Source organism: Garra rufa, chromosome 10 (genome assembly GCF_049309525.1).
Source record: "Garra rufa chromosome 10, GarRuf1.0, whole genome shotgun sequence".
In the NCBI taxonomy this organism is placed as follows: Eukaryota; Metazoa; Chordata; class Actinopteri; order Cypriniformes; family Cyprinidae; genus Garra; species Garra rufa.
The window spans coordinates 26650740-26676268 of NC_133370.1; the positions used below are offsets into that span (position 1 = coordinate 26650740).

The 25529-nt window shown below is 36.6% G+C and overlaps 1 protein-coding gene across 1 annotated transcript in view; it reads right to left on the reverse strand.

Moving 5' to 3' along the window:
- The window catches only part of LOC141344269 (TRAF2 and NCK-interacting protein kinase-like), a 119791-nt gene extending 101766 nt beyond the window's left edge, over positions 1-18025 (reverse strand). Inside the window, exon 1 of the mRNA XM_073849102.1 lies at positions 17682-18025. Within this exon, the coding sequence (XP_073705203.1) occupies positions 17682-17738 (57 nt within the window). The 5' untranslated portion in view covers positions 17739-18025. The remainder of the gene's footprint in view (positions 1-17681) is intronic.
- Positions 18026-25529: the final 7504 nt, after the last annotated feature.

A 25529-nucleotide genomic window follows, 5' to 3' on the forward strand; every position in this document is an offset into this window, starting at 1 on the left:
GTCTATCGCGCTGAAATCATGCGTTTTAAAGCCCTATCAGTTCAAATTTCTGATATACGGTTGTCTGAGCGCACACATCCAAAACACGCACACAGAAAGCGGCTGTCACAAGGCATGCGAGTACTAAACTGAAACTTTTCATGTCTTATTGCGCTTAAACTGTCAAATACACACAAATTAGATACAAAAACTGTCGGTTATGTCTGTAAAGGTAAACAGCTAGAAAAGAAAGCGCATGTTTATATTAGATCCGTGTGGCAGCAGTGTAATATACAGTAAATAAAATCAATAAATCCACAGCTCTATTGTCTCTTCCGAGGCTGGGACTCTAAATAGTGTTCTGTACTCATCTGTGCAGCCAATGACAGAAGAGTTAGCATGCTTTGTTCAAACTTTCGCCATGGCGTTAGAACTGGTACACCGTTGTCGCTTGCGAAAACAAAATGGCAGCACCTTGGGTGGAAATATGCAGATTAAGACCCTTGCTACGTCACAGGGAGAGCGAAATCCGTGTGGCTCATTTTTTCACAATCTTGTAGAGAAAGGCTTACCAAAAAAATAAAAAACACTGTGTTGTTCTTTTTCACATTCTTTGGGTTGTCAGATTTTCATGATATGTCACCTGATATGTCATTTTACATGCATAATGTGGTGTATCTTGGCACCTGGACGTCTTATAAAAAGTGGTTGTAGAGGAGGAGTTAAGAATGAAGGCTGGACAACATCAGCCAGAAAGAGTCGACATCTTTTTGTTTTTGAATAATGTGCACCGATGAATCCTTCACAATAGCAACAGGAACACGCATCAAGTAAAGAAACTGTGATTCCATGTTGGCTTTAATAAACAGCACAGTGTTTCCAGCCACAAGCTAATTGCTTTTCAGCTCACACAAACACAAAAAACCCTGGTGTCCTCCATCACACAACTGTTGCTGTGTACCATCTCTCATGGCCAGCACCCAACCAAGTGTGAGATTTAAATCCAACACTCCATCTAACACCTAAACAAAGAAACTCTAAATAAAAGAGTCGATGCAGGGAGAAAGGACAGGCCATTTCGTGTGCCATTTAATCTGGCTTCACCCAAACACCACCTGGTTGAGTTTGTGACCTTAAACATCAAAAGCCTGCTCACAATCACCAATCTCTGTCCGACAGAAAGCTGTTGCGATAAAATGGTGAAAAGGGAGTGATATCTTTAAAGATGACATTGCTCAAAGGACAAAACCAGTATTGTGCTTTGCTTACGTGTGTATGGATGTTTTCTGTTGTTCGCGCTCCACTGAGAACTACTGACAGACGGTGAGATTCCAAACTCAGACAAAAATCAGCCATAACATTAGCATACATGAGTGGAGGTCCACACAAATGTGACTCATTAACATGATTGCACATTCACTGCTCTTAATAGTTAAGCTGCAAACCTAACATTCACTGTTTTTGCAAAGTAGTGACCCACACTTTCGTACTATACCAAGTTAGGTCATACTAAACTGTTCTTGGTTACATAACAGTTCAGAAGACATATGGATGTGGAAAAAAGTTAATTGCTAAATTTATAATCATAAATATTGCAACAATTTAGACATTCAAGTATGATGTTCTATAATATTGTAAACATATAATACATAATATATTTGCAGAGCATGATTAACCATTGATTTACTCATTCTCAAGCCATCCTAGGTGCATATGACTTTCAGACGAATACAATTGGAGTTATATTAAAAAAATGTCTTGGTTTTATATTGGCAGTGAATGGTGATCATGTTTTTGAAGCCCAAAAAAGTGCATCCATCCATCATAAAAAGTACTACACATGGCTCAGGGGGTTAAATAACGCCGTCTGAAGTGAATCAATGCATTTGTATAAGAAAAACATCCATATTTTAGGCATAACACAACTAATGTATGCACGCATGACAATTAGCGAAAGCTAGAGATTATGGTTTATAAAGAAAAATGGATAAACACAAACACATCAATTCACTTCAGAAGGCCTTTATTAACACTCTGGAGCCATGTGGAATACTTTTATGATAGATGAATGCATTTTATTGAACTTCAAAATCTCAACAGCCATTCAATGCCATTATAAAGCTTAGAAGAGCCAGGACTTTTTTTAATATAATGCAGATTGGATTCATCTATAAGAAGTAGGGTTGGGAATCGAAAATCGATTCCGATTCTGGAATCGGATACTTAAGATAAAAGAATCGGATACTTGTTATAAAATTAAAATTTCGATTCCTTGTTTTGATTCCTGGGTGCATTTTTTCATCTAGTGATCTGCCAGGACCTTACGTGGTAATGTAAACATCAGTCGATAAGATGGATCGCGGTAAGCGTTTAAAAGTGTGTCTACGCTTTGTAAAAACCGAAGACAAATCTACCGCTGCACGCAAACTTCATCTTAGAGATATTCAAGGGACGGATGTTTTAGTCCCACGCCCGCCCACTCCAGAAGGAATATGTTATTTCGTCCCGCAAAAGCCCACATAAAAGTAACTTATACCCCCGCGGGAAGACAGATATCTACTTCATCTCTTGGCTGCATGAAACAAACCCTCCCGTAATGTAAAGGCAAAGATGACCGGAGTAATAGTAACGAACTCGCACGTGCCTAATGTATTCATTCTTGTATATCAGCTGTTGATTCACAAACTATTCATGCTTTCGGTGCTCTGATCCATAGTATTTTTGCGTGAAATTTCAAAATATTTGCATAGTTTTCAAAACGAATGTCCTGTGAGTTTTTTTATAATAAATGCTTACCCATAGAGGTGGATCTTGTAAGGGTCAGTGGTGTTTATGCACATATGAGCACCAGCATAAAAAGATTTACAATGTATTTACTGTATTTTTCATTTATATGTTTATTTTATAATAAATACAAACAGTAGATAGTCAGTCACTTAAGAAAGAGTACTCTGAAGTTGTGAAGAATGTCTGAATTAAATAATTTAGGTGCTTTAACTTTTTAACATGAATATACATATACAGATTTAGAGCAGAGGGTTTTCTTTTAAATTCAAAAGTATAGCTATAATTTAAAGTTTGTTTGAATTTTTTTATAACATGCAGGAGAAAAAATAAATAGGGGCCCTGATATAAAAAAGGTTGAGAACCCCTGTAATAAAATCATATGTTGCAAGCTAGCACTGAAAATAAACATGTTTGATATATTAATGTTTGACTTTTGTGTTTGTTGTAGTTGTTTTTTTACTAAATTGGAATCGAAAAGAATCGGAATCGATAAGTGGAATCGGAATCGAAATTGATAAAATTCAAACGATACCCAACCCTAGTAAGAAGACAGTAATACATCTAGGATGGCTTGAGGGTGTATAAATCATGGGGTAATTTTCATTCACGTTGTGAATTGTAATCTAGCTTATATTTCACATAATGCATTACCTAAAAAGCTGAGCATGAATATATGGTTTGGCTCTCTAGGGATGACTAATATATTGTCCTTATGCTGACTGGCAAAAAAAATAGAAATGCAAGCTGCAGTGTTGTTAACAAGCTGCCAGCCGGAGACAGTCCACACAACACTACTTGTGAAACCAAATGTTGAACTGATTGGAAATGTGGCTCGTCTGTTAGCCGAGGCTGTAAGGCCACTGGGAAACCAGTGTCAAGACGACACAGTCTACGGTATGAGATGTGAGAAAAAGAAGTGTCAGATATTGCACAATGCACATAAAACTCAAATCTCCAACAAGCCACCAGTCTGCATTTGCTGTTTTGCCAACACCTCCTAAAACCACAAGAGACATGTACTTTCTATTTATTAGGAGTGGTACACAAAGAAAGCAATTCTGCAAAACTACACAAGTCTATAAATCACGATGTCTGATGTCTGCACAAAGGCAATACAGTCAACCTGTTGACCCTGTTCCTCTGTTGTGCTGCCAATATTATTCAACAAGGGCTCACTTGTTTTCAGTTGTTGTTTTTTTTTTTTCACGCCAGACTCTAGACAAAACAACTCATCTGTCTTTTGATGACTACCGCTATTCCACAAAATTAGAAGTTTAAAAAAAAAACAAAAAAAAAACTATTTGTCTAAACAGAATAGCTGTTCAAGCTTTTACCCTCAGGGTAAAACATGATCTGTCAATTCTGAGTGACTTCTGGCTGTTCCCATAACATTAGAGAAAAACAATCGGGTTTATGGCCGTTCCCAAACTCCATTTCACGCCAAGGTGGTCTCAATGCTGAGAGCTTGGTTGAAATTGCTTCAACAACCTTCATTGTCGATGCTGAAAGATGTCTGTCTTTCCAATGAGTTCATGAGGACATTTGTAGCAGAAGCTTTTAAGCAGATCTTAAAGAGCAGGTCATATGGGTTTTCAAAAAAATTTTTTTTTTTGCAGTTTGTAACGTAGCTATTCTTCAATGTAAACAGTCTGCAAAGTTAATCCAAAAAGTGCATGATAAAGACATTCTTTCTTAAAAGAAAGAGTAAAATCTGAATCGCCTTAACGAGTCATCATATTTTTGAATTTTCTGCTCTGACCCGCCCACAAACACTTCCGCTAGTTAGTGTGTTTACATCATGTTCCAAAGACACTGTGTTCTAAGCTGTGAAAGCAGGTTTGTTTTGTTTTCATTGCCAAAAGATGATAATGTGAAAAATTAGTGGTTAAAATAATTTTCCCACGATACCACAGCAATACAATTCAAACCTTTTGTTGTGTGCCTGTCATTTTACACAGGACTGCTTCCATGAAAAATAACCTTTTTATTTGGACCAACAAGCGTTTCCAAACCACAACCTGTAAGTACGATTAATACGTTGTATACATTTTCAATTGAGTGTTCAAAACAGGCGTGCCGTAGGTGTCCTGAAAAGTGAAGCCAAAAGTTTTTGATCGCCCCCCCGGTGGCTGGCTGCAGTATAGGTCATAAACCCCGCCCTCTCCATGTAATCTAATGGGACGTGAGCCAAACTAAATAATCGAATTACACGGCAAATAATTTTTTTCCAAAGGTGATTTCCATCGTGTGAGGTAGTTCTTATAATGCTGATTCATGCTCAGGTGTTCGTTTTTCTAATAAGTTTGCTTTTAAGTAGTTATTTGATGCTATAAAAACGGGGTGTGGTATCATGATTGTGATCGTGCGATTGGGTCTGCGGGAGTTTGGGCGGGACTTTGACACCGCGGCTCCGCCTCACGACACTACCTGCGCATGCTCTGGCTCCAAACGAACCTCTACTGCGCATGCTCTGGCTCCAAATGACGTAACTTCCCCCAAGATGGTAGCGGCCATATTGAGCTGTTTTGGCTTCACTTTTCTATAGTGGAAAGAAGCGGAGACGCGTTGTCCATCTTTTTTACAGTCTATGGTTCAAAATGTCAAGTTTGTTGTGCTAATATATGACGTATACCTGTAGCTTTAGGCTTCCATGTAAAGCAAAAGATTACCGTCTTACTGAAATAGCTCTGATAATTCACTGCAAACCCACTATTTCCTAAGAATGTGTCAATTAATGTAGACTGATTATTTTGTTTAATAATAAAGAATGTAGACATATTTGGGGTTTACAAACTGTATTGATCACCAGTTAGTCACTTGGCTAACGTGTCCACCATTATTGTTTTGTGAAGTGTTTACAGTTTAGCAGCTTTTTAGCTGTGGGCATGATTCGATTACATTGTATACGGAAAGACCAATCACAAAAGACTTGGCCAGCTGACCAATCAGAGCAGAGTAGGCTTATGGAAGGGAGGGGTTTACAGGATTTAAGTTCAGAACTGCTTTAAACAAATCGTTTTGAAATCGTTTTTTTTTCTGAAAATATACATTTAATATTAGGATCATTTTGCAATGTTTTCTGACTTTAGATGCATTTAAACCTATTCTAGGGGACTCAATATTATGACACTTCAAAATACCATATGACCTGCTCTTTAATCTCAAATCGAACCATATCAAAGGCATAGAGAAAGTCAGCTGTGATCACATGACACTGACCGCTGAGGATGAGTAGAACCAAGCAGGGGTGAGCGCTAACCCACTTCAAGCTCTCAAACCCCCACATGACGACTTCTTAATCTTGATGACAAGTCGCCGTGACCGACAAGATTTAACCTTTAAAGTCAAAACCTAGTAATCCACTGTAAACTAAAATCAGTTTTAAATGCTAATCAATCTTTTTGAATGTTTAAAAGGTTACATTTTTAAACAGCATATCAGAATGATTTCTTAAGGACCATGTGACACTGAAAACACTGAATTCAGTTCTCATCACAAAAAATCAACAATATTTTAAACATTAAATCTAAAACTTAAAAATTGTGATAATATTTGACAGTATTACTGGACAAATAAAGGCTTATTTAAAATAAATAAATAAATATTTTAAAAATCTACTACTTTTGAATAGGGTATACGGTACACATAAAATGGATCCAGCGCTTGGTAAAGAACGCATTTCTTAAGAATCTATTGTCTTTTATGGTTTCATTCTACAGCTGGCATTTTGACTGTTTCCCTTATTCAGCCGTTCTTCTCTTCACAGAGGTCTCATGGCTGTTTTCCCCCTCTCCTTCACCCCAGTCATCTCATGCTGGGTCTGTGCTTTGTCTGACAAGACTGGCAGGACGGCCCTTTTCTCCGGCTGCATCAGCAGACGTGTCAGTCACTGTGTCTATGGAAATGTGTTTCGCTCTTTATTTCTCCTTCTCGCTTCTCAGGGAGGAAGGATGTACATTCTCCCTTCGTACCTTCCTGTCTTGGTTCATTTGAAAATGAGGGTCAGCGTGCAAACTGTCAGCGAGAGCGTGATGGACAGAGAGGAGTTAACAACCTTGCACATCACTCAGGTTTCTGTTGTTCAAGCAAACATGAGCAGAATACCGTGTTACGGTTCCCACCGTCAAGCTGACCCACCTGACAGAAAACTAACATGGCAGCACTAGGCTGAGTGGAAGGGAGAGACAGCCTGAAAGGTGTTTATTTATAGAGGCAGAGGCACAACAGAAGCTAACATACGCAGTTGATGCAACTCAAGGAAAACCTGCAGCAACTGCTACAGTTAAATATTAGCCTATGCAAATGCACATACTTTTCCCCTTCATAACTGCCACTTCTGCAACTTTTATAAGGTGAACAGCTGCCACAACACTATTAAAGGGATAGCTGGCTTAAAAAATTAAAGATGTCATCATTTGCTCACTCTCAAGTTGTTCCAAACTCTGTTAATTGTTAAAAAGAAGCAAATAGTGACGTACAAATCAATGAATCATTCTTTTTAATTCACAGTTGGACATTTTTAAAGAATAACTCAGTTCACAAAATTCTGAAAGAATTGTATGAATCAAACAAATTCAGTTCCTGAGTTGACTCACTGATTCAGGTTTTCAGTGAATAACATGAATCATTTCAGTTTGTTTCTCTGACCAAGCTATGGACTACTTTCGCATTTCTGGGGATCTCAGAAGTCATCACAGTTAGGTCAACTTTAACTTTGTTTTTTCTTTTTTGCGTTCCCATTAGCTCTAATAGCAAAATATCCACAATAGCATTTCTGTGAATTTCTGAAAGAAAAAACCTACTGAGAAATTGATTATGATGGTCAGAAAAGAGAAAGATGTCTGCTATCTAAATAAAATAAGTAGAGTGTTACAAATCTATGGCTTCTTAAACAGATAGTTTACCCAAAAATGAAAATTGTGTCAATAATTACTCCCCCTTATGTCATTCCAAATATTCTAAAGATATTTTTGATGAAATCTGAGAGCTTTCTGACCCTGAATAGACAGCAATGCAACTGACACGTTCAAGGCCCAGAAAGGTAGTAAGTACATCATTAAAATAGTCCATGTACATCAGTGGTTCAACTGTAATGTTATAAAGCTACGAGAATACTTTGTGCGCAAAGAAAACAAAAATATTCAACAATTTCTTCTCTTTCTTTTCAGTCTTCGACTTGCGTTCACACGAGTCCCACGACACATGCATCTTACGGGTTTGGAATTATATGCGGATGAGTAACTAATAATCGAATTTTATTTTTGGTTGAACTAAACCTTTAAGATTTGGAATATAGCATTTCGGTGGATATTTTTTCTATTTCACAAAGGTAAGTAATAAAGGTTTGGAACAAATATAAATTATTCATTGTTGTGTGAATGATTACTTTAAACTATGACACATCAGTCAAGTTTGTAGGGAAGGAGTATAGCTGATTTTAAACATTCAGAGCAGGTGTTTTGGGTGTCCACAGTCTCTTTTCCTCTTCATTTTCTGGATGATCAGTCGGCTTGACTCTGCCTCTAGATTACAATAGAGGCTGTTTGCACCAAACATTTCATAATGCCTGACTTCCTTTGCCACACACACAAATCTATCTGTCTACATCCATATTTGATATGCCGCAGAAAAAAGCTGAGGCTCAGGCACAATGTAAGCACAACACACTTACATTCATGTGCTATATATAATGAAACATAATCAGGCCACATCAGTTTTATTAAATTCTATTTTGAATGTTTTGAAACTCTCTTTTCACAGCACGACATGTTTCTGTCCATTTTCAAACCTACTTTTCACAAAACAGAAACATCAGACCATATTTAATTTATAGTAGAGCTGCAAATCGATTAGTCGCAATTAATCGATTTAAAATAAATGTTTATGTTTGCATACTGTGTGTGTGTGTGTGTGTGTGTGTGTGTGTGTGTGTGTGTGTGTGTGTGTGTGTGTGTGTGTGTGTGTGTGAAATGTATATACACACACACATAATAAATATACACAGGACACACATAGCATGCAGACATAAACTTATGTTGAATCGATTAATCACGACTAATCGTTTTTCAGCTCTAATTTATATAGACGTGGAAACAGTAAAGCACTGCAATAATTAGATTTTTAAAAATCAATAAGTTCACGTCAGTTCCCTTTTATTTGAAATTTTATAGAGCAAACCAACTAAAGACATAGTTCACCCAAAGATGAAAATTCTGTCATTTACTCAGCCCGTTCCAAACCCAAAACACTTTCATTCATCTTCAAATCACAAATGAAGATATTTTTAATGAAACCTGAAACATTTCTGTCCCTCTATTGGAAGTCTACTTCCCTAAAAATTGGATGGTTCAAAAAAGTTGTTTATATGTGAATAAAATAAAGTATTTGTGGACGTTTGAAGTGTCAAAGTTCTGGTCAGAAATCTCTTAGGTTAAAAAAAAATAATTTTTGTTAACATTTATCAGTTTGGAAGAACATGAGGGTGAGTAAATTCAAAACTTGCTATTAGGCATACATTGTTATATAATATTGTAGTCATACCACTATTTAATTACAGTGTTCACAATTAAAATATGTTCTCTTTCAGCTAGTAATAAATCTTTACCTGTCAACACACAAAAAGCAGTGTACCCAGAGAAAGTTACAAGATGTTTTGGGCGCAAGTGTGTTTGCATACAAATATGCAAGTAATTAATGATTCCTGTGTAGAGCACCTGATGAATGCATAACCTGCCCTTAGGTCTTTCTAAACCCGTTTTTGTTCTCAAACAATTGACGCCCCATAAAACAATGTGTCTGTGGAGGGGGGTAGAAGGTTCGAGCCACCTTTCAGTCTTCACAAACCAACGAGTCATGTAAAAGGCAAATGAAGAAGATGGTTCCGACATCAATACACGGCACCTAGATAAAGCAAAGTCCACTGAACCTCTGATCAATACCACAGCGATAACATAAACCTTTGGCTCCAAAACCCCATCTCAGCCGCCAAAGTTCGTTCCCAATCAAGGGAGGCAGGCATCTATTTGTGCTAACATCCTATACTGCCAATCCCAATGAACACAAGCAGAGAAAGTCTGGAGTGCTGCCTTGAGCCGACAGACTAGATCAACACTCTTACATTAGTGAATTAAGAGCACTACTGAAGGAATTCTTTCTAATGCAACCAAGAATGAAATTATCAATGCAAAACACTTCACAAAAGTTTGCTAATTTGCTAATGAAAGCACATTAAGAGACTCCAGAGACAGTACTCTCATTCAAGTGACTCATAAGAGGTTACGCTTCACAGTGACAGTCTCAGTTACTATTCACATGAAAACCATGTAAGATCACAACTAGAGTGGTATCTGCACACATTTGCAGTTCAAAATGTGCTATATTAGTGAGTGAGGAGAGGACAGCATATTCAGTAGGAAATTAGGCTAAAATATAATTGGATATCATTATTTTCCCCACCCATATGGCCTTGCAAATCTTGTGCCCGTCAAGTGGAGTCGGAAATTGGAGTCATAATTACAAGTTAAAGCACATGAATGACAGAGCCAAGTTGTGTTTATGAGTGGGAAAATCTAAATTCTGGAAGATACAGAATTTTTGATGTGTTTATTAATCTATGAAATGGATTATATCTAGGGATGCACCTATCCGAATCGGCCGATCATGCTTGCGCGTTTTGTCAGTAAAGCCGGTTCTGTAATCAGCGGTAAATGCCATCAGGTGCGTGATTTCACGTTGAGCCGTATATACTACACACAGCCGTTGTTTACCGACGAGCTGCGCAAATCAATGTTCATTATCAGTGTGAATTTGCGCAGCTCGTCAGTGAACAACGGCTGTGTGTAGTTAGTATATACGGCTCAACGTGAAATCACGCACCTGATGGCATTTACCGCTGATTACAGAACCAGCTTTACTGACAAAACGCGCAAGTGATCGGTCGATACGGATCGGTGCATCCCTAATTATATCTATAGATAAGAATCTATTTCATCTATTTTAGCATCTAATGTTATACCTATAATCCAGGTATACTTTGTATATACACTATATATACACACACAAGAGGTATACTAGAGTATATACTTTTTAATTTAGAAGTAGTTATTTGGCTTTGTTCTTCTCAATATAACTTTTGGTGTTTATACTTTCATTTTCAGTCTTAAATATGTGACATTGTAATAAAAATAACTCGCAAGTCTAACTTTTTTCTATATAAATATAAAGATATAAAGTTGCAGATAAAAATAGAGTACATATATAAGATAAGTTGCAATTGCAAGTTATAAAGTCCAATTTTGAGTTTCTCACAATTCTGAGAAAAAAGTTTGAATTATTATATTATATTATATTATATTATATATTATATTATAATATTTTTATTTGTAAGGAAAGAAAGTCAGAATTGCAAGTTTCTCAATTCTGAGGAAAAATGGCAAAATAGCGAGTTTATCTTACAATTTTAAGAAAAAAGTCAGAATTATTACATTATCATATATTATATTCTGAGGAAAAAAATATGAATTGAGAGTTTCTCACAATTCTAAGAAAAAAGAAAAAAATATATATTCTGAGGGAAAAAATATATGAATTGCGAGTTTATCTCAGAATTCTGAGGGGGAAAAAATCAGTATTGCAAGTTTTTCTCAGAAGTCTGAGAAAAAAAGTCTGCATTGCGAGTTCATATCTCAATTCTGAGGGAAAAAGTCATATATATATATATATATGTGTGTGTGTGTGTGTGTGTGTGTATATGAGTTTGTATCATGCAATTCTGAGAAATAAAGTCGAAAGTACAAAATGTGAACTCGCAATTGTGAGAAAAAAAAAAGTCTGAATTGTGAGATAAAATGTCGCAATTACTTTTTTTATTTAGTGGTGGAATGGGCTTCCATACATGTTAAAACTAGAATTCAAAAGTTTTAACAGAATAACGTAGAGAGAAACACAGAAATACCATCATCAACCACAGGAGATGCGTTTGAGACCAAACTACCAGATGTAAACAAACGGTCTCTTACAAACGGGTCATCGGAGACAGATCGTAATTCCAGGCCATTTTAAACAGATGTGGCAGTTTATTAAACATTTTAAAAAGCATTTACATCCAGCTAAATGAAACTAAATGAAAGTCCACATTTGCGCTTTAGCATACAAACAGGAAATGGGTCAGTGAACGTCTGCTGGAGGGCAGAGTGACGGAGAGATGGAGGATGGGAGGGGAGATTCAGGACAGCTAACGCTGCGGGGTACGGGCTAACTGCAAACACAAAACACAAAAACCCACAAGCACTTTCAACCACACAAGCACTAGCTTTCCAGGCAAGGGGTGAGATGGCTTTCTGCACCCTTCAGTTTAAGCATCTCGATGTGGTTTTGCTAGAACTGGCAGTTCAGGCTATCATCAGCAACTACATTTTCTTTTCTTAGTTTGGCGTGTGTACAAAAATAATGTTATACAAGGCATCCTCGGGCTGAATGGCATTGAATGGAATGCAGCTGAAGTGCCAGGGTGTGACAGCAAGTGACTAATAACATAATTCCTCCACAAAACAAGAGGCACACAAAACAGCACACATGCACACCCAGGGAGGACACCAGACCCCACGCTGACACCCGCAGTGTCTTGTCACTGCAGCTCTTTGAGGAGCCCAGGTACTATCTCGTCATCTCTCCTACACTTTTGCACATGCAGAGCAGAGCGTGCGGAAGTCAGGTGAGGGGGAAGCAGACGGTGTACCACCTGGCCCTCACAGCGCCGGACCCAGCGCTATATCTTTAACCCACCGAGCTGCTGAATGAAAGGAAAGCACACAGAGACTCAAACTGAGAGGATGTGTGAATGAAAGCAGGATCTTAAGGCCTAACTCCAAGCCATGAAAAACTCTCAGCAAGCGTTGCAGCTCCATTCATGCCACTTCATCATGAATGGGTCTGTGACGAAGAGTGTCCACAATGTAAGGAAAAGGAAATGCATTTAGTGCATAATGTTGGTTTAATATGATACTGATTTTTACTTTAATATTAGACTTTAGACCACAAAACCAGTTTTAAATAGCACAGGTAGCAATAGCCAAAAATACACTGATCATGTTGCATGAAGATATTTCGTAAATTTCCTACTGTAAATATATCAAAACTTAATTTTTGATTATTAATAATCATTGCTAAGAACTTCATTTAGAAAACTTTAAAGGTGATTTTCTTAATATTTCTCAATTTTTTTTTTTCAGCTTTGTAGATGATGTATAAATCATCAATGACCTTTATGAATGGTGTTGTGGTTCAGGGTCACATGTGGTTTTAAAATGTAATTACTTTAAAAATATGTTGTGGTGTAATCAACAAGTAAAAGTTAAACATATTTGCACCATCTTAAAAGTTTGGAGATGATTTTTTTGCTTATGTTTTTAAAAGACATCTCATTTATTTGTTAGTAAAAACCGTAAAAACAGTAAATATTTTCACAATTTAAAACAACTGTTTTCTATTAGGATATATTCTATTAGAAGCTGAATTTTCAAGCGTCATTATTCCAGTCTTTAATGTCACATGGTCCTTCAGAAATCAATCTAATATGCTGATTTGGTGCTCAAACATTTCATATAATTATCAATTTTAAAAAAACAGTTGTGCACCCTTGCTGAATAAAACTATTAGTTTCTTTAAAAAAAAAGAAAGAAAGAAAGAAAGAAATATCAACCCCAAACATTTGAAAAGGAGTATTTCAAGGTATTAATCATGAGGTTCTGCAAGTGTCTTTAGAATTAATTTGTTTGTTTTTATCAAATCACAACACATGACTTATTAATATGAATACATAATATTGGTTGAATACATAGTGGGGGTTTTTTCATATAAAAAAAGCAGATTACAAAAATTCTAAAAATGTTAAAAAATAAAAAATAACCCTGGACCACAAAACCATATAAGGGTCAATTTTTATTTTTATTGAAATTTATACATCATCTGAAAGCTGAACAAATATAAATGTATGTTTTGTTATGATAAGACAATATTTGAAAATCTGGAATCTGAAAAAAATATATAAATATTGAAAAAAGTTGATACATTTATAGTAGGGAATTTACAAAATATCTTCATGGAACATGAATACCTAATATCCTAATGATTTTTTCACCCATACAATTTATTGTTGGCTATTGCTACAAATACATCACAGTATCACCCTTATATTTTTTACTCTTTTACTTTACCACCCTCAAACCCAAGTCATTGCATGTACAGTATTAACAGTATTTAAAATAATAATAATAATAAATTAACATCACATCCTTGCCCATATCCTGTTTTAAACAAACTTAACCTTGAGTCTTGCTACACCTGACTAAACAGGGCTCCTTTCTACATCTAAACCGCCTTCCTGTCAAACCCACACGTAAAATAAACCTCGTCTGCGTCGAGAAAAACACTACCTCATTAAAATAGGTGAACAAAGGTCATTCTGACGACCTGCATCAAAACCAAGCCTAATAACACGGCCGCTGTTTGGTACGCGACCCCTCGACAAACCAAGGTCCTCGCTACTTGTGTTTGGAGCTAAAAATGGCCAGACAACAAACAGAAAGGGCATGGATCTCATTTCAAGGTTTGTGGTCAGAGCACAGAAGCTCATTTTCAGATGTGGTCCCTCAGGACTAGGTGAGGCCGACCAGGTGATGCCAAACATGGCTCCCATGTATGTGGGACACAGACCTCTGCTTCTGTGCTACAGAGAGAGTTTATGAATGGCCCATCTGAGCATGTGCTGCGCTGAAATGTTTCCCCACTACTGCACATGTCAGCGCTCTGCTTCTGGGTGACCTATTTCCGTTCTCGCTCAAACACAACATGCGCGAGACAGCACACTCAACAGACTACGTTTCAATGAACGATAAGATAAAAGCAAAGAATTCATTTCACAAATAAGGCACCTAAATGTAAACCGACAAGCTTATGCAGACAAACCATAAGCCTTGTTTTTTTAATACAACCTGCATTTTCACCACACAATCAGGAAGCGATGTGAGCAAACTGTAAAGCTCACTTCTTCCATAGGATCGTGTGAACAGCTCATAGCTATATTACCTTGGTCGGTGAAGGGCAGAGAGCATGGCTCGTATGAAATAGAGATTAACACTTAAGCAAATCCCATTCAAAATATGAGCGACATCTGGGGCGCCATGTGATCTGTAGTGTTAAAGCATGTACGTGCAAGCAGATCCATGTGTGAGGAGGCAGGGAAGGTGAAGCTAATGCACCAGACACAATGGATGGCCAAATCAAAAGCACTCAAAGGGCTATCTGCAGTAATCTTTCCATCCCACGCGCTACTTAGCCTCGCTAGCAGAGAAAGGAGAGCACTTCACGTGCATCCCTTTAGCCCATTAGATCCTACAGCACACAGGGTAATTGGTTTACGGCTGCTGTGAAACTGTGCCTCGCCATATGGGCATCCTTAAAATGCCCATCTAGTTATATTGTGCCTAATTTACTTATCACACACATTCGTCATGAAAAGTGTAGATAATTTAACACTTAAATGTTTGCATTTTGCAGATGCAGCTTTTATCCCTGGGAACCAAACACATGACCTAGGCCATGCCAGCGTCATGCACTACCAGTTGAGCTATGGAACGATGCACGCTCACACTCACATTAATTAGACAGACTGACACAGTTTTATAATCCGAGGAGCGACGCATAAAAACGAAGCCTTGTTAGGAAGTAACCCAGTTTATCCACTCAGAAGTCGCTGGAAAACATGCTGCGAGTAATTTGGTGGCATTAGAAGGATTTGAGTGTTTATCAAGCCATGCATATGGCACACTGTTTTCCCGGTTGGACAGGGATAGATCCGGCAGCAGTGCACAGCAAGTTCAATTTTGTTTCTATTGAACGAACAGCGGAACACAGGAACTGATATGGGTAAATGATGTGCCGCTCTTTTTTTTTGTTTTTCGATTTTTTGGGGTCCAGATGTATTATTTACTTTATAAATACAATTAAAATGCGATGCAAACGTGCTGCTCCTCTGCTGTGAATGTGTTCTCAATTTCTGAATCAAAAATACACTCTAATAAAAAAAAAGATATACCTAATCTTCTTGGTAGTTTTATTTAACTCAACTATCGTTCAAAAATTACTATATGGCGGTCTTAAAATCAACCCAGAATAGGTTGTAATCATCAATAGGCATCAGTAATAATGAGATGGTAACCAATTAATGATAAGCAATTTTTTAAATGTTTATTGTTTAAATATTGTTTATTCAACTTGTTAATAAATGTTAAATAAATATTTAAAAAAATTGTTCACTTTAAGCAAAAAATACAGCAATTTTAAGCAATAGTTGAGTTAAATAAAACTACCTAGAAGGTTGTGTTTTACATTTAACTTACCACCGAGTCAAAACAACCCCAATTGTTGAGTTTTTCCATATTTCATCCAGCGCTAGGTAGTTTTTAACCCAGCATTTTTTAGAGTGTAAATGTGACCTTGGACCACAAAACCAGTCATAAGTAGCACAAGTATATTTGTAACAACAGCCAACAATACATTGTATGGGTCAAAATTATCGATTTTTCTTTCTTTTATGCTAAATATCATTAGGATATTAAGGAAATATTATGTTCCATGAAGATATTTAGTCAATTTACTATGGTAAATATCAAAACTTAATTTTTGATTAGTAATATGCATTGCCAAGAACTTAATTTGGACAATTTTAAAGTTGATTTTCTCAAAATCTTGATTTTGTTGCACCCTCAGATTGCAGATTTTCAAATAGTTGTATCTTAGCCAAATATTGTCCTAACAAACCATGCATCAATGGAAAGCTTATTTATTCAGCTTTCAGATGATGTATAAATCTCAAAAAAAAAAAAAAAAAAAAAAAAAAGTACCCTTATGACTGTTTTTGTGGTCCAGGGTCACAAATGTGATATTTTTGTTATAAAATTTGTAACAAAAACAAATTTAAAGCTGTCAACGCCCCCAGAAAAATATGCAGAAATTGTTTAACAATATTATTTTAATTAAAAAAGTCAGTGTGCCATAACCAGCATGCAGGAAGCCATTTTGTTGTCATGTGACAAAAATATTTTCACCTTTTTATGAAAAGGCATGTTTTACTCAAGTCAAAAAATTCTGTCCATGACTTCATGGCTTTAATGTATGATATTTGTTTAAAAACACCACACAACAACAACAACAATATTATGTTAAAATATGTTTCAAAACTTTACAGTAAATAATGATTCAAATCTGTCTCTGTGTTCAAATTATAGTATTTAAAGGGCATATCAAATATTCTAGCACTTATTACTAATCATTAAAATCAATTTCTGCCGACGTTTTTCAAAAATGTAATAAATCAGTATGAGAACAAACAGTGCATTTAAGAACTGAAACTAGACTTCTAGCAAAGATTTTTTTCATTTTCCTTCATCAGATTTCCTTTCATTGATTCGTCCTGATGAAACAAATGGTTATAAGAGAAGCATTCCTGCGTTAATAGGATATAGCCTACTAGTACAACATGTACAATAGCCTACACAAACAATGCTCAAGAAATACCTTTATTAGACTAGGGATATCAGGATACTCAGTGTTATTTTATCAGCCGGATGAGTTCATTGACGTTCATTGATTTTCTGCAATTATTTGTATATAATAGCCTAAAGTTTAAAAAGCAGTTTGATATATAAAAAAGGGACCGTCCACAGCTCCGTATCGACTGAACAATAAAGGAAAACGGTTGTTTCAGAAACAAAACGTCTTGTCGCTGTTCGTCCAGCCGTTATGTTACATTTCACTCCATTTCTACTATTGTAGTGATTGTTGCACCTGCCATTACGGCGCAACCGCAACACCAAAAGACATCAGTGAGCATCTCCAATAAAGGACACATAACTTACCCTTAACGCGGAGAGGTCTATTTCATCCAGACTCCGAGCCGGAGAATCGCTCGCCATATTAAAGACGAAAGAAGACCGGAATTACACGGAGAAACAAAGAAATGTTGTTGAATAGATCTCAGACAGCCGTCCACTGATCTCCTACAGCAGCGCGTTCAAATCTCGGTTCGCTGATCGCTCTTGCTTATTGTACAATCCGTCTTTTAACTCTGGATTCCACCGATGCTTTTGCTAGACCTCAGTTGGATTTCACCCCGGCAAACAGAAACATCGTGCGTTCTGAAGACAGCATGTTTTTCAGCAGGAGCTACACATCTTTTGGTCTCCAACACTGTCGCTGAAATCTCAATGCCGCTTGTCTTGAGAGTAGCATCAATCAGATGTGTGGGAGTGGCTAGATGGAGGGGCGGAGCCAGTGTCACTAGTACCGCCCATTTGTTTGGTTCCACTGTAATACATACTGTTACAAGAAACATGCAAACATTCCTTAAGTCTTATTTCTGTTGCCCGGAGTGTTTCCTCATACTTAACTTTATGTTAAGTATTTCTATTTAAAAGGAATACACTAGTATCATAGTTGAACATTCTGTGTTATGCTGTCCTTTCGCAGTTATCATGAGTGGTTCTTAGGAACTCTTGAAGGATTTTTTTAAGCATTACCTGCTTGGCTGAGTACCAAATCTAACTGACATTCCTTTAGGTATACCTACACATAACAATACAGTTTCTGTGTCGTGTAAATAAGAAAAGGATGAGATCTAATCAGTAGTCTTAACAACGATAACATCCAACAGAATTCACCTCTGCATTTGATGTTTCTCAAGAATTGTAATGTTATAAACACAGTGTTTTCCAGCGAAGAAATGTAAGAGATATTTAGTTATTTTTTGATGCTTTAGAAGTCCAAAAATAAACCAACTCTATTAAATGCTATATGAAAATCTGCCCATACACTCCCAGTCAAAAGTTTTTGAACAGTAAGATTTTTCATATGTTTTAAAGAAGTCTCTTCTGCTCACCAAGCCTGCATTTATTTGATCCAAAATAGAGAAAAAGCAGTAATATTGTGAAATATTTTTTATTATTTAAAATAACTGTTTTCTATTTGAATATATTTTAAAATGTAATTTATTAAACTCCAGTCACCAGTGTCACATGATCCTTCAGAAATTATTCTAATATGCTGATTTGCTGGTCAAGAAATATTTTTATTACTATTATGATCAATATTTAAAGCAGTTCAGTACATTTTACATTACAGGATTCTTTGATGAATAGAAAGATCCGAAGGTCAGCATTTATATGAAATAAAATGCTTTTGTAACATTATACACTATACAATTCAAAAGCTTGAAGTCAGTAAAATACTTAATACTTTTATTTAGCTAGGATGCTTTAAATTGATCGAAAGACATTTATAATGTTACAAAAGATTTCTATTTCAGTTAAATGCTGTTCTTCTGAACTTTCTATTCATAAAAAAAAATCTACTCAGCAGTTTTCAACATAATAATAATAAATGTTTTCTAACAGCAAATTGGTATATTAGAATGATTTGTGAAGGATCATGTGACTGGAGTAATGATGCTAAAAATTCAGCTTTGAAATCACAGGAATAAATTACATTTAAAAATACATTCAAATAGAAAAAAAGTACTTTTAAATAGTAACAATATTTCAAAATTGTACTGTTTTGCTGTACTTTGGATCAAATAAATGCAGGAATGTTTAGAAAACATTAAAAATCTGACTGTTCTCACTGTAGTGCATATGTGTTTGACGTTTTATATAAAATATATACAGTATACACTTTGTAAAACATTTCCATAAATAAAAAATAAAAAATAAAACAATAAAAAAGGGTCTGCAAAAAGTATTAAAGCACTACACTCATAATACAGGTCGATTTCCCTCATTTTAATCTGTTGTTGTTTCTATTTAAAGAAATACATTATAAGCTCATCCCATTATCCTCATTTTCATCCAAACGACTGCAGTATGGCACAGCCACTATGTAATTCAACTGAACGTTTCTGCTTCCTTGGAAACTTGACCTATATAATCGTTTAATCCACTTCTTAGGAACTCAAATTCCTTGCATTGTCTGCTTTTCTCTTTTGTTGCAATAGGCTAAGGCACCTATCAAGCGAAAAGTCACGTTCATTCCTGGCTGAACTAAGAGGAGAGGGTCTATCACTCAGATAAATCATCTGTCAAAACATATTTCTCAAATGGTGAAGAACAAAATGTGTTTAGACTTGCTACTGCTTGTTACTACTTTTACATTTAGTTTGCACATGCATTAATCCAAAGTGGAATACTACAGCAAAATTCAATTCAAGGGTATTTCCACCCACATTGGCCAAATAGCCACTGAGAGCAATTTTGGTTGATGACCTGAGACGTCGCCCCCTGGTGGCTACTTGCTGTAGGCAACATAAAAAAGACAGATTACACTATTTGCCATGTTAAAGGGTAATGAAATGAGTCATGAAAAGGTGCGAAATGTGTCCCACTTAAAAACTGTTGAATTTGCATCAGAAGTACAAATCAGAGTATTCCAAGTCAATACTGTTTTCAGGAAATATGTTCGTTACATTTCTAGCAATTTTGTTGCGCAACTGGTGCCCAAGGTGCTTCTTCAGTAGAAACATACCTTTCATTAATCCCTGAATCAGCAACTTTGACAATTTCTTTGCTATCGTTCAAAGGCTGTCACCGAATGAAAAGAAATCAGCAGTCTGGTATAGAGGAATCAAATGTGAAAATAAAAAGCATTTGGTCAGTCTTTGGACAACAAGAAAGCCTTTCAGCTCCACGGGATGAACTGAAAGAGCTTTTTACAACCAAATGTGCATAATCCCTCTGCCTGCAATACATAATATAACCAATATACAATGTGTGCTCTGAAGACACAGAGTTATTTGTACTGGGCTGTGAAGAAAGAGATTCCATATAAGAGAGTCTGAAGAATCCTGGTCAGTGGGGCATGTTTCTTGAACACATCAACTCAACTCAAAGCTGCATTTAGTGAATGACTCCGGCCTTGTTTTTTTCCATGAAGTCATGTATTTCGGCTTTTTTGAACTCATATCCATTATACAGTCACACATTCAGGCTTACCAGTGGTTTAGCACAACAAAGTAAGATGGATTGCAACTACTAGCAACAGTCGTCAAACATATCCACCTGTTCAAGCCAAGCCATTTTATTAAACTCAATAACCCTAGGCTTTTCAGTTATGTAAGAGAACATTCTTAGGCTGTCAGGTACATCATTCTGCCCCTTGGCTGTTACTGTGAACAATGAAGCAACATTGCAGTTTTACAGAATTTTTACACACTACACAGGAAAGACAACTGCAATCTGTGAAACCCCTGAGACCATAATATATTACTTTTTAATTATGTTTAAAGAGGACATCAAATGCCCATTTTTATCATACTGGTATGGTTCCTTAGGGTCTTTATATTGTGTTCTCATGTCATGTCGGTGGCAATGAGCGTACACAATGCCACTAAACTGAACAAAACCAGGAACCAGGAAAAACATTTGGAGTACTATAGACTGCCAAAAGTTATAATAAATCCAGGAGAAAAGTGCAAAAACTGTCTGAGGAACAAAAGGCATTTGTGGTTAGCCAAACTGAACCAGGATTTCCATCTTGCCAACATCCGTGTTTGTTCTTATTATTTACATTTAGGTAGGTGAAATACTGGGCTGATATCGTAATTAATACTGCACTGTAAAAAGTTTTCACCAGATTTAACTTAAAAACCTAAGGTCAGCAGCTGCCTTAAGTTATTAAGTTAAATCAGCTTAAAACTACAAGTCATTTTAACTTATTACAATAAAAATGAGTTGATATAACTTGTAAGTTTAAATGACTTAAGTTGATTTAACTTAAAATCTTAAGGAAGCTGCTAAACTTATGCTTTTAAGTTCCACCCGGTTAAAAATTTTTTAAGTGTGCTCGTATGCATCTTTACCACCTATTAACTTTGTTTGTCAAAATATTGCACCCTTTCCTGCTTACTAAGTCCTTCTCTATGATTTAACAGCTTTCACATGTTTTTCCGTGGTTTTATACAGCATAAATTAGCAGAAAAAAAGCATTCAGTAGTACATTAACCATGAAATCCATAGCTAATGTGTAGTGTTGGGTCGAGTCCACATAAGTCGAGTCCGAGTCGAGTCCGAGTCTTTAACCATTCGAGTCCGAGTCGAGTCCGAGTCTTTAACCATTCGAGTCCGAGTCGAGTCCGAGTCCAAAATGGGGCGAGTCGGACTCAAGTCCGAGTCCAAATGGGTTGAGTCCGAGTCCAACTAAAAACTACCATTTGTCAGTATCTTAACGTTATTTTAATTTTTACAACTAGAATAAGGCAATGTCAATTTAAATGTAACAAAAGCAAACCTCTGTTGCATTTTGCCTTTTTTTTTTTTCACATCATCTCATAATTAGTGTCCTGCTCAGCAAACTCTGCTTGGTATTATGACATTTCAGAGTGAAACAGCTTTTAGAATGTGAAAAAAATTATATATATGAATCTGGGATAAAGGGAGAGGGAGGTGAAGAGCTGGTGAGGGGACATATTTTTCTTATATGAAAATGAGGCTGTGAAGGTTAATGACAGTTTTCAAGTAGCAGTCCATGGAAGCCATTGAATAAATGAATAAAAAAGGTAAATTTGAGTTTAAATTTAAAAATTCTGACTTTATTTTCTCAATGCTTGCTATTGTTGAGTTAAATTGAGTTCTAAAGTCTTTAATACAACATGTAAATGACATAAAAATTCAGAATTGTGAGATAAAATAGGTAAATGTAAAATGTTATATTAAATAGTATTTTTCTGCCACCAAAATGCGCGCACAGCTGCAAGTGACATAACTGTAACGTCTCAAGCTTACTAATGGAAAATAAACAGTCTAATGATTAATTACAAGCAAAAGGATAAATAAATAAATATATTAATCAAAATACAAATGAAATAGTTTTATACGTTTTTCAGATTGGTTTATATAGTAAAGGCTACCACAGAAATAGCCTACTACAAACATTTAATGAAGTAATAAATGTAAAAAATAAAACACTCTACAATCTTCACCATATACAATAAATATAGATGATTCTTAGATGATTCAAGTTACTAAACTGCTTCAATCAAGAGCAGTGAGTGATTTTCTCTTTTCATTTTGTTGTTTGATTATGACGCAGTCTGCTGCATTAGGTTTATGCTGCTGTCGCTTTAAGACCGGACGCAGAGATCATATATTTTGACACATCTGTATTTCTAACAACTGTTCAAATTCACTCAAGACAAAACAGACAGCATTTACATGAATACTGTCCAAGACGTTGCATTTTGACATTACTTTTCGTGTAAGCGTGTAGCAATAACATGCGAAAGAGAACTTAATTCAGCATTTGTGCGCTGACTGAGAGGCAGGCTTTCAAGTACTGGCAAGACTTTAAAACATGTGCCAATACTGAATGTTACGATCGTAATAATGCACTGAGTCAGTAAAATTTCCGTCAATTGTCCCTGGACTCGGCAGGACTCGGCAATAATTCCCGAGTCCAAAAAGCTCGAGTCCGAGTCAAGTCCGAGTAAAAATGCATACGAGTCTGTGACAAGTCCGAGTCCGCTAAAAATTGTACTCGAGACCAAGTCCGAGTACCCCAACTCTACTAATATGGCTGCACATCCGGGTAACTGACCAAACCGCGAGTGCAAGTAATGTTTACTTTAGCTGTATTTAACAGCATTTAGCAGCAAAACTTGCCAACAATCACATTATTAAAAAAGGCTGTTTGCAAAGATGCATAAAAAAAACTTCAGCTGCTGTGGGTGAAGCAGCATTAGGATCGATTTGCCCAAACTAGATGCATATGTAGATCGGGATCGATGCTTTCCTTTTTAAAAATGAAACTAACACTATTCTCTGCGTCTTCAGCGACTCAGATGTCAGGAGTAAATGACTACTGCTATGTTCATTATTACATCCAACAACAGAACACCTCAATTGCTCAATGTGAGACATTCTTGTCTTCCTTTGCACCTGAGTCGACACAATGGCGATCGGAGTCGGACTGTTTCAGCTCAGTGAGGGCGGGTCTAAGGTAAGGCGCTCATGTCAATCAACTATCACGGGAGCGGCCTGATTTTGCTGGGAAATTACGGGATTTTAAAAAGGGGATATTACTTTTAAAAGATTAAAAAAATACCACCGGGTGGATTTTTATCATTGTCGGGTGGTTGTGTACACAAACTGCCAACACACATTAACGTTCAAACAACATGTAAAAATTAGTTTTGCATCCGATGACCCGTTTAAAATTCCTCAATGGTTGTGTAAAACAACGCCTTTTTTACCTTGTCAAAAACAGCTCTGTCACAGCGACCTGTTTTGGTGCATGTCCCTTTAAATGATAATGAGCTACTGCTGTGTTAAAGTAGCCCAATTCTGCAGGAACACTGAATATTGGAACAGCCGTCAGCAGTGGTGGGCAGGGTTTAAGCAGTATGTCGTCAGTCATTAAGACTGTGTAGGATTTTTAGGGATTCAAAAAGGAGTGAATGGATTTTTATCATTATAGGGTGGTCCTGCCCAAACACTGCTAAGACACACATATGCGAACACCATGTAAAAGTGAATTTTGGTTTGAGTTGCAAGACCTGGCAGCAATGATTCACCTCTCTCTGCAAAAGCTACCGTAACATATCTTTTATTTTTCAACTAGTCCAAGAATTAGGTATTTTTATTATCTATTTATTTTCAGAAATTGTCCCTGTAAACAATGCACTATCCACAACTTCACAAGCTCAATCACTTTCCTTGGCAGAGCTGGATGATGAAATAACAAAATAGTGAAGACAGATTTGCCACCATTCGCTTTCTTTTTTCCTGCACATTGTCAAGGTGTTGCAACCATTAGAGTTGTGTTCTCTCTCTTGTGTTCTTACCCAAATTTCTAGCTGCAATGGCACACTGCAGTCAGATTGTGTATTAAGCAACAGTATGCAGCACTTAGCTCTTGGCAGTGGGCCCTCGGGGACACATCTATAGGTGATATCTACCATAGGCAGCATGTGCTGCCCTAGAATCTGCTACAGTCTTGATCTGCTCTTTCAGACTGTCTACTAATGACTGTGAAAAAGCTGGTTTAGGCTCAACTCTAGGGATTGATTCCTGTCCATGAAGAGCCTGTTCAGATGAGATAGGTAAAAAGTCACTATAAAAAACTTACATTAGCACTTGTGTTGAGAGGGTGTATCAGTGCTTGAGGATAATGGCAGTACTCCAGATTAGTTACAGTACACTGCTTGTATGGTATGTTGGTATTTGCACTGTTGTCCACCAGGTGGCACTGTGAGTAATTTGAACACTGGTGGTCAAAATGGGAAATGCCTCAGGAAAGAATATCAATAGAGGGTTTGTAATTACATCATGGTTTGGTCAGTTACCTGGATGTGGGGCCATATTGGAGATACTCGGATGTACACAACAGCACTGATTGCAGGGTTAATGTACTACTGAATATGTTGTTCTGCTAAATTAAGGTGCCCAAACCATGGAAAAAAACATGTAAAAGCTGCTAAATCATATAGAGAAGCAGGAAATTGCGCAAGTTAATATGTGGTGAAGACATGTATGAGCAGTATTAATTAGATATATTAGCCTAATATTTCACCTACCTGATGATGATAAATGATAAGAATCAGGAAGGAATGCTGTCAAGATTCTTGTCCTGGAAATCCTGGTTCAGTTTGGCCAACCTTTGTGGCCAACCTGCTAGATTTGTTATAACTTTTAGAACTGATTAGAACAGCCCCAAAACATGAC